This window comes from Tupaia chinensis, unplaced genomic scaffold (genome assembly GCF_000334495.1).
Source record: "Tupaia chinensis unplaced genomic scaffold, TupChi_1.0 Scaffold000014_1, whole genome shotgun sequence".
NCBI lineage: Eukaryota > Metazoa > Chordata > Mammalia > Scandentia > Tupaiidae > Tupaia > Tupaia belangeri.
Genome location: NW_006159444.1, coordinates 5,265,074 through 5,275,200, shown reverse-complemented (window position 1 = coordinate 5,275,200; position 10,127 = coordinate 5,265,074). Strand labels below are relative to the sequence as shown.

At 42.3% G+C, this 10,127-nt stretch overlaps 1 protein-coding gene across 2 annotated transcripts in view; it reads left to right on the top strand.

Annotated features, from left to right (window-relative positions):
- The window catches only part of DCPH1 (damage control phosphatase 1), a 25,456-nt gene extending 16,235 nt beyond the window's left edge, over nt 1–9,221 (top strand). For both annotated transcript variants that reach the window (XM_006140009.3, XM_006140008.3), the window contains 2 exons: nt 2,885–3,050; nt 7,538–9,221. In XM_006140009.3, coding sequence (XP_006140071.1) covers nt 2,885–3,050; nt 7,538–8,302 — 931 coding nt within the window. In that variant the 3' untranslated portion in view covers nt 8,303–9,221. The remainder of the gene's footprint in view (nt 1–2,884; nt 3,051–7,537) is intronic.
- The last annotated feature ends 906 nt before the right edge of the window (nt 9,222–10,127 follow it).

Here is a 10,127-nt window from a genome sequence, read left to right as displayed (position 1 = left end):
TACATGTATTTAATTTGCCAGAGGTGGGTGCACTTGCCAGAGAGAGTGAGTGAATATCACAGGGTCATAGTATATGCACATACACAGCTTGAGCAGATCCTAAAATACTGAAGTTTTTTGTTTGTTTGTTTGTGTTTGTTTGTTTGTTTGTTTTGAGAGGTTTTTGCTATAGGGTGCGTGTACTTGCCAGAAAGACAGAGAGAGACAGAAAGTGAGAAATTACCCCCCAGGGAGGGATGGCCACGTCGCAGTCCCTTCTCCTCCATTCTCTCGGGATCTTGGGCACGCGTGCACACGTACCTGGTGTGAGTTTAAGCCATTGGGTCCAGGACTCGAACCGCGGTTGGCTATATGGGAGTCCAGCAACATAGCCATTACGCCAACTGCTGGTCCCGATAGTGAAGTTTTTAAATAAGAAATTATATGTATTCAGTCACTTAATGCAAGAAATAAGGCTCATTCTTAAAATGAGGTGTGACTTAAAACTAATGAGTCATTTGCTGATGAAACATTAGAACATGAGTCGGCGTGCTTTTTCTGTAAAGGGCCACATAGTAACTATTGTAGGTTCTGGGGGCCATGTGGTCCGTGTTTCAGCCACTTGAGTTTGCCATTGCAGTGTGAAAGCGGCATCGCAAGTGTTTATGTGAATGAGCATGCAGTGTTCCAGTAAGACTTTGTGGACACTGAAAACTGAATTTCACATGTCATAAAATGCTGCTATTCTTTTTAAAGGTTTATTTAATTTTTATTTATTATTATTTTGAATTTGTTATAGGGCATGGTGTGCTCACCAGAGAGAGAGAAAGAGAAAGTGAGAAAGCAAGCCTCCAGGTCTGGGACTTGAATTGTGGTCCACCATGTGGGAGTCCAGCCCCCTAACCACACTGCCGCCTGTTGGTCCCTCTTTTGCTTTGTTTTTTAACTATTCAAAAATGTAAAAATCATTTTAAGCTTATGGGTCACACAGAACAGGTGGTAGACCAGACTGGGTCTGTGATTCAGCTTGCTGGCCCCTATATGAGGGACCTCAAAAAGTTTGTGGAAAAGTAGAACTTGAAAATCTGAGTATATTTTGGTGCCAAAAAAAAAAAACCAACAAAAAACCTGTACATGGTTTTCTCATAATATACATTTGCTATGAACTTTTTGAAGCCCCCCTCATACTTGGGTCCGTGCATCCAAACGATTTTTATACTTTTCAGTCACTTTGAGAGACTAACCGATTTCGATAATGCTGCCATTGCTAAAAAACATGTTGGAATTCTTCGGGACTTCTGTCAGAGCCAGTTTGCAAGGCTCAAAATCAAATTAGGTTCATTATTTTTTTTAAAAGAATTATTTTATTTAACTTTATTCATTTTTTAATTTTAATTTGACCAGGGAGAGAGAGAAGGCAAGCTGCCAGGTCTGGGACTTGAACCATGGTCGGCTATGTGGGAGTCTGGTGCCCTTAACCACCACGCCACTTGCTGGCTCCCAAGGCTCATTATTTTTTAGTCACTCCTCAATTAATTTTGACTGCCCACCTTATTCTACTGAAATCACCCTGAGTGACTTTTGACTATTCCCCAAAATAAGCTGACTCTGAAGGATCAGGATATGTGATCATTGACAGGACATTTAATAGTATGCCACAGGTTCTGACGAAAGTTCCAAAAGAGGAATTCTCAGAGTGCTTTGAGCAAGGGGACATTCCTGGGAATAAGGGCGTAGCTTCCCAAGGGCACTGACTGGCTTGAAGGAGGCAGCTGTCACTGGGATGTGTAAATGCTGCTATGTCTGTTTGAAAAATCTCGACCCTTATACCAGTCTTACGTTGTTTTACCCTACCGTGTGGCCCATGGGAAAAGTAGCTCATTTAGAAGATCAGATAGTGAATTCTACAAGGACTGTTCATATTCATGTCTTCTTAGATGTGTTTTTCTTAGGTCGATATTATTTGATTTCTTACTGGGCAGCATGAGATGTATCTGTAGCACACACATTACCCTTGGTATGAATGAACCTGGGAGTAAAAGTTGCCCCAAAATATCTGTACATAGATGATCAAAATTCATCACTCTAAGGTGTTAAGCCTGGCTTACCTCAAGTATGTGTAGTATTTCCAGAACACCCTGCGTTTAACTCTGTAGTGATAACTGCCCTGTATTCTGCGTTCTGTTTATATTGCTGCGTGTGCTACTTAGAGCCTTGGCACAGTGAGCGAGGCAAGGAGCTATTGAGTTGAGAACGTCATGACCATTTTTCTGTGCTTTTCTATGCAAAAATGCATTGTGGCTTTCCTGACCCCCAATGACGTAATAAAACAATTATTTTGACCTTTTTCTCCTTTTGCCCTGGAGTCCCTGATGGGTAAGTAATTGTGGACATGAGCACCATAATTATATAATAATTCTAGTAAAATAGTTGATTGGGGATTTTTTTTTTTTTTTTGAGAGGATTTTTGCTATAGGGCACGTGCACTTGCCAGAAAGACAGAGACAGAAAGCGAGAAATCACTCTCCAGGGGGGATGGCCACGCCACAATGCCTTCTCCTCCATTCTCCTCTTGGGATCTTGGGCATGCACGCACATGTGCCCGGTGTGAGTTTAAGCCACCAGGTCCCGGACTTGAACTGTGGTTGACTACATGGGAGTCCAGCGATGCAGCCATTACGCTAACTGCTGGTCCCAAGGAATTTTGACAATTAATTGAAATGTGTGGGATTTACTTTTGTGCAACTTGATTTTCTATGTTATATCTCGTCTGTTACCACCAACTATTGAGACTGGGTGGTGCTATTCTCTTTCCTTAAAAAAAGCTGCAGTTACTCAAGTGTTTAAGAAAAGAAAAGGTACAGACTTATAAAAGTGTTTCATTTATATTTTTCTCCTGCTTTAGTCCACCAATCAATGACTTCGATGTATTTAAGGAATCAAAAGAACAGAATTTCTTCGAGTCGCAGGAATCTATCATTGCTTTATGTACTCACCTTCAGGAGTTGGTGAGAACCATCGACGATCTAGATGAAAATCAGCTGAAGAATGAGTTCTTTAAATTTCTACAGGTAAATGTGACAGTTAACCTCCTGAGTGTATTTGTTTATTTGAACAATTAAAAAATAAACTGGTGAGACCAGCAGATGACATCATAGTTACGTCACTGGACTCCCACATAGTCGATCGCGGTTCCAGTCCCAGTCCCAGACCTGGCGGCTTAAAAAAACCTCATACCAGGTGCATGATTTTGATACCCAAAATCTCGAGAGGAGAATGGAGAAGGGATTTGGACATGGCCATCCCCTGTCGGGGTGATTTTTTGCTTTCTGTCTCTCGGACAAGTACACATGCCCTATAGCAAAAAATCTCTAAGTAAATTAATAAGCAAACAAACTGGTACATGGTGAATGACAAAGCATGCTTATATTGTCGTTTGAGTTATAATTTTTCATTTTAATAATTTTTTATCATTTTAATTTTAGGAGATAAAAATCTACTTAATTTTTTTTTTAAGAATTTTGCCATTGGGACCAGCTGATGGTGTAATGGTTAATGTCGCTGGACTCTCATGTAGTCAACCGTGGTTTGAGTATTGGACCCTGGGGACTTAAAACTCACACTGGGTGCATGTACATGAATGCCCAAAATCCTGAGCGTAGAATCGGAGAGAAGGGATTGTGGCATGACCATCTGTCCTGGGGAGTGATTTCTTACTTTCTGTTTCTCTGGTGAGCACATACACAGCAAAAAGCTCTCTCAAAAAAAAAAAAAAAAAAAAGATTTTTGCCATAGGGCACATGTGCTCACCGGAGAGACAGAGTCAGTGAGATGGAAAGAGAATTCATCCCCTAAGGAGGGATGGCCGTGCTATAATCCCTTCTCCTCCATTCTCCTCCTGAGATCTTTGGCATGTACACACACACATGCCTGGTGTGACTTTCAAGCTGCCGAAGGACTCGAGCCATGATTGGCCATGTGGGAGTCCAGCACCTTAACTACCACATCACATACTGGCCCCAAAATCCACTTAATTTATAAAAATGAGTTTTGACTTCTTTTGCTTGGGCTAGAAATGGTTTTAGTGACACAGGCGTCACATGACTTCGACCTTTTGTCATCTTTTTTTTTGGAGAGGTTTTTGCTATAGGGCACGTGCACTCGCCAGAACGAGAGACAGAAAATGAGAAATCACCCCCAAGAGGGGATGGCCACGCCGCAGTCCCTTCTCTTCCATTCTCCTCTCGGGATCTTGGGCACGCACGCACATGCGCCTGGCATGAATTTAGGGACACCAGGTCCGGGACTCAAACTGCGGTTGACTACGTGGGAGTCCAGCGACATAGCCATTACGTCAACTGCTGGTCCCACCTTCTGTCATGTTTAAGAGACTACTCCATAGTAATTTGGTCAGCCCAGCTTGCCATGTGTGTCAGCATTGGCTCTGTTGCTTATTTGTGGTTAGATCTAAGGCTTGTTACTTAATTCCTCAGGGCTACAGTTTCCTCATTTGTTAAATGACAATGATAATGTCTACATGATAATTTGATATGAACATGAAACTAGATTCATATATGTCGAGCACTAAGAACAGAGCCTGAACGTGGAGGTTGCCGGCAGTGGCTGCTGATAATTCTTGAGTGGTCACTTGGCGTTTTCATGTGGTTTTATTACATTTCTTCATTTATCTTGTATTAAGTGTAGTTTTTTGTTTTTGAGAGATTTTTGTTATAGGGCACATGCACTCACCAGAGAGACAGAGACAGAGGGACAGAAAGTGAGAAATCACCCCATTGGGAGGTGACCACACTGCAATCCCTTCTCCAGTCACCTCTCAGGATTTGGAACATGCACACACACGTGTCCAGTGTGAGTTCTAAGTCACCAAGTTCAGGACTTAAACCATGGTTGACTATGTGGAAATCCAGTGATGTAACCATTAGGCTCTCTGCTGGTCCCAAGTTTAGGTTTTAATTCTCATACAGATATCCTAAAATTTAAAATCAGTGATCAGAACCCGAACTGTTTGAAATCGCATAGTAGTATACAGGGGTAACCTTGGTCCTCACATAAATGTTAAGAACATTTCCAGAAAGCAGTGTTAGAAAGTGCAAGATGGACCCTGTGGCGGCTTAAACCTCACTTTGGGTGCGTGTGCGTTAGTGCCCAAAATCTCCAGAGGAGAAGGGATTGTGGTGAGAAGGGAATCAAAGCCTGGGAGTTAATTCTCGCTTTCTGTCTCTCTGGTGGGCAAACGCGCCCTATAACAAAAATCTCTCTCTTAAAAGAAAAAGGAAATGCCAGGAAGAGACAAAGCTGGAGACAGCACCAGGAGTGTTGAGAGGGCCGCTGAGGTTGAGGAGGTGACCTGAGGGAAGGCCTGAGTGGTGAGGGGCGGGGCAAGGCCAGCGGGTCTGGGAGCATGTGGGGAGGCAGACAGGTAAGGAGGCTGCAGGTACACGGGCGGTCTGCTAAGCTTTGACCCAGCGAAGCAGGATCCAGCTGGTAGCATAGGGCACACGGCACCAGGTTCTGGCTACAGACTGCTGGCAGGTTGTGGGTATGTGACAAAGCCCTGGTGAGGCTTGAAGGGCAAGCAGAGGCAGCTGAATGCTTACAAGTGAAGGCCTATTTATTTTGGGCTCTGAAGAAACTTTGTCATGGTATTGTTGACTAATAAACCAAGTTTTTAACCCCCCCCTTAGGAATTTTTTATACTTAGGTTGGAATTTAAAAAGAAAAATCTAGTATGCCAACTCTTGAGTCCTAGCTAGCTCTTCAAGAGAGTAGTGTTTTTTTAAAAATATGTTCTTTGTCCCAGAGGTATAATAAGTTGTGAAAATCTGTTTTCTGCTATCTACCCTCACGTGGCCAGCTATCCCACACCACCACTCCGCTCCCAAGTGGAGGAGCCAGGTTTGCTTTTCCTAGTGGCCTCAGTGAACAACAGGTTCATTGTCCTCAGAGAACCTCGATGGCATTTTAGTTTGCTGGGAATGTCGACCTGTTTTCAGAAGTCAGCACTGTGACTGTCCGCACACGTATTTCTGGACCTACTGTGTCAAACACTGCTCTGGGTGCTGAAGACGTGGTAATGGGAAAAACAGGTCCCTCCTTGCCCATGGAATCGGTCATCCTGAGGGAGTATTGACAATCACATAATTACAGAAATTACTTACGTATTTCCAGACCAGAAAAAGTTGTGGAAGGAAGTGGGCAGGGCCAGCAGGAAGCCCGTCTCAGATGGTGCATGCCATTATGAACCCCGTCGTGGGTGTTTCTTCGGCTAACTGGAGAAGTGTGGCTGGAAACACTTGATATTTAAGCCTTATGCCTTTAAAAAAAAAATTCATTTCTCTTTCTTTTAAAAAGAATACTCTTGGTTGGATCACGTTTTTCTTATTTTAAGTCACAAATGAGGGTAGAGCCCACTTTGGCTAGTATTTACTGGTGTTTCTACATGTCAGGTATTCGGGACATTACACATGTGTTGTCAGTTAATTCTCGCGGTAACTGTGAAGTGTCCTCATCTAATTTTTCAGTTGCAGAACTTGAGCTTTAGGGGTCAGAGGTAATTTGCCAAAGGTCACTTATTGAAGATGCTGGGTTTTGAACCCAACTCTGTCTGATGTAAAGCCCGCAGTCCTGTGTGTGTAATTTTATAGTTTAAAAAATAGTGCTTCTCTCTCTCTTCTTCGTGCCCTTCTCCCGCCAGCCCCCAGTGAGCACATGCGCCATCTGGCAAAAACAAAACAAAACAAAACAAAACAGTATAGCAGCCAACCTGATAATAGCTTTACAAAATAGCATCATCTACTGTTGAGTTGTCTGAAAAGTCATGACGTATTTTCTATGTGAAATGTGTCATGACTTTTCAGATGACCCAAAATTTCCCACAAAACAAAAACTTCAATTTGAAGCTGAGCTATAGTGCGTCGATTACAATGGGCCTTTACATCTCCGTGGCTAAGGGTCGACTCGTTAGACATCACCTTGTCCAGTTTCTTTATGTTATAAATGAGACCCTAGAGAGGTTGCCATAGCCTAAGTTTATACAATTCTTAGAAGAACTTGGGCAGTTTGGGGGGATGTTGGGAGGCAAAAAGGAACTTCTCTTTTTCTGAAAGTATGAATTTATTTTGGTGTAAGAAATTTGAGAGGAACTTACATTTTTCTGCTGACTCCGAATTACAAAGTTCACTCAGCCTTTCTCTTCACAGCATCTGATGTTCTAATATCTGCAATATGCAAAAACTTCCATTCTGAATAAAAGAGCGTGAATGCTAAAATAATTTGAATCAGTGTTTTGTAAAGCCCATTACATACTGATTGATTAAAAGTGCCACCGTTTTACCTTATTAACCTAGCATCGCGGAACAGTCTCTGCGTTACTCGAGAAAGTATAGATTCGGATCTACACTTGGACTGGACTGGATTAGATTAGATTTGTAGATTTATGGTAGAGATACATTTTATGAACGTTTTTAGCAATCCTCCCCCTAACATAATAGAGTTTCTGTTGGTTGCTCAAAAAAGTGACTGTTTTGTACTTTTTCAGATTTCACTGTGGGGAAATAAGTGTGATCTGTCTCTATCAGGAGGGGAAAGCAGTTCTCAGAAGATGAGTATAATCAATTCTCTGGAAGACCTGAAACCTTTCATCTTAGTGAATGACTTTGAACATCTTTGGTCATTGCTTAGCAGTTGCAAGAGAACAAGAGAAAAAGCGTCTGTTAGGGTGGACATTATTCTGGATAATGCTGGGTTTGAACTTGTTACCGATTTGGTATTAGCCGATTTCTTGTTGTCCTCCAAACTGGCTACTGAGGTCCATTTTTATGGAAAAACCATTCCATGGTTTGTGTCTGATACCACTGTCCACGATTTTAATTGGTTAGTCAGACAAGTGAAGCACTGTAACCATAAGTGGATGTCCAGGTGTGGGGCGGACTGGGAGCGCTACATCGAAATGGGTAGGTGGGTCTACCACGATCATGTGTTTTGGACTCTGCCTCACGAATACAGCGCAATGTCTCAGGTTGCTCCCGACTTATATGCTGAGCTACAGAAGGCACATTTAATTTTGTTCAAGGGCGATTTGAATTACAGGAAGTTGACAGGTGACAGAAAATGGGAGTTTACCATCCCATTTCATCAGGCCCTGAATGGCTTCCATCCCGCGCCCCTCTGTAGCATAAGAACACTAAAGGCTGAGATTCAGGTTGGTCTACAGCCAGGGCAAGGTGAACAGCTCTCAGCCACAGACCCCCACTGGCTGACCACTGGGAAATACGGAGTGTTTCAGTTTGATGGTCCACTCTGACACATCTGGGAAGTCTCCGTGGTACAGAAAGCTCCGTGGGCACCTTTTCACCCCCAGAAGGGCGGTGCGTGGATTCTGTCACCGAGCTGTTTGCGTTAGCTCTGGGAAGCTCAGCTTCTTGGTGCTCGTGTGCATTCACTCTGGGTGATTTTTCCTTTAACATTTGGCCTGGCTGCTTTGTTTTGGGAATAGATGGTTTCAGATAGCTCCAGATATTTACATTTCTGTTGCAATTCGTTTATTTCAAATGAAAAGCATAATTTAAATGGTTTTAGTGAACTTATTTTTAATAGGATAGAAAGCGAAACAAAAGGGAATTCTGCCTTTCAGTATATGCTGCATGGTATTTAATATTCTAGGAAGCATGGGATTTTGTTTAATTTGATTTGGGGCTCTTGAAATAATGAAACTATACAGTTTAATGACTTTGTAAAGAGGCCTCTCTTACAACTGTGATGTTGGAATATATGAAACTTACCTCATAAGTTAATTCTAACTTTTGTTCTGGAGTTTTATTTCAATAGCCTGTTTTATTTGCATGCATTTGTATTTTGACCTATGGAATGAATGTTAGGAAACACACGTGAACAGAATGAAATGAATATTTGGAGAAATGTATTATCTTTTACATTCTATTTATGATATACATAATTGAGATTATTTTACCACATAAGTGTTTTAAATGAACAAATTTTTAGTTTGCACTTTTTAAAAAAATACTTTAGATAGAAAATCTTTTATGCATCAGATTTGGAGTACTATCAGCAATGCATTCATTTTTTAATATTCTTACATGTTTTATTGATCATCACTGTTAGATACTAAAGACTAAAATTTCAAGTCAGTTTGTTTTGAAACTGAAATTGGAAATAAACCTGGAAATGGTTTTTTGCACTAGAATAAAATGAATTATACTGAATATCTTGTCGGTTTTATTTTTCAATGGGGAAAAGTCAAGAAAGGAAGATTAAAAACGAGATCTAGGGACCAGCAGATGGTGTATTGCTTACATCGCTGGACTCCCACATGGCTGGCTGTGGTTCAAGTCTTGGAGACAGGGGTTTGAAACTCGTGCTGGGCATGTACGTGTGCATGCCCAAAACCCTAAGAGGATAATGGAGGAGAAGGGATTGCAGCGTGGCCATCTCCCCGGGAGGTGATTTCTTGCTTTCTGTCTCTGAGTCTCACTGGTGAGAGTACATGCCCCATAGCAAAAATATCTCAAAAAAAAAAAAAAAATCTATAGGGCCAGCCCATGTTGCGGCTAAGGCACTGGATCCCACATGACTGACCACACAGTTTGCGTCCCAGACCCAGTGTGTGTGCGTGCTCAAAATCCCAAGAGGAGAATGGATTGTGGCGTGGTCATCGTTCACTTTCCCTTTCCCCTCTTTCTCTCTCTGACAGGCACATGTGCCCTGTATCATAAACTTAAAAAAAAAAGATCTATATAATAAATTTCATTGGGGGAGGGAGCAGGTGGCGTAGCGGTTAAGGTGCTGAGGCCCACATGGCTGACTGCCACACGTGGGTCCCAGACTGGCTTGAAATGCACCAGCTGGGCTTGTGTGCATGGCCAGAGTCCCAAGAGGAGGGAGAAGTGGAGAAGGGATTGCTGTGTGAACACTCATGGGGGGTGGGAGGGCACTTTTTTATTTTCTCTGGCAAACTAAGAAGACAAAACATTTATTCTCCAAGTTCTGGAGGCTGGGAATTGAGGATCAAAGTACTAGTAGTGTGAAGGTCCCAGCTTTCCAGATGATGGCACCCTGCTGCCCCTCATAGAGGAACTCTGTCCCCACGTAGTGGGTGGTGGAAGGACCAA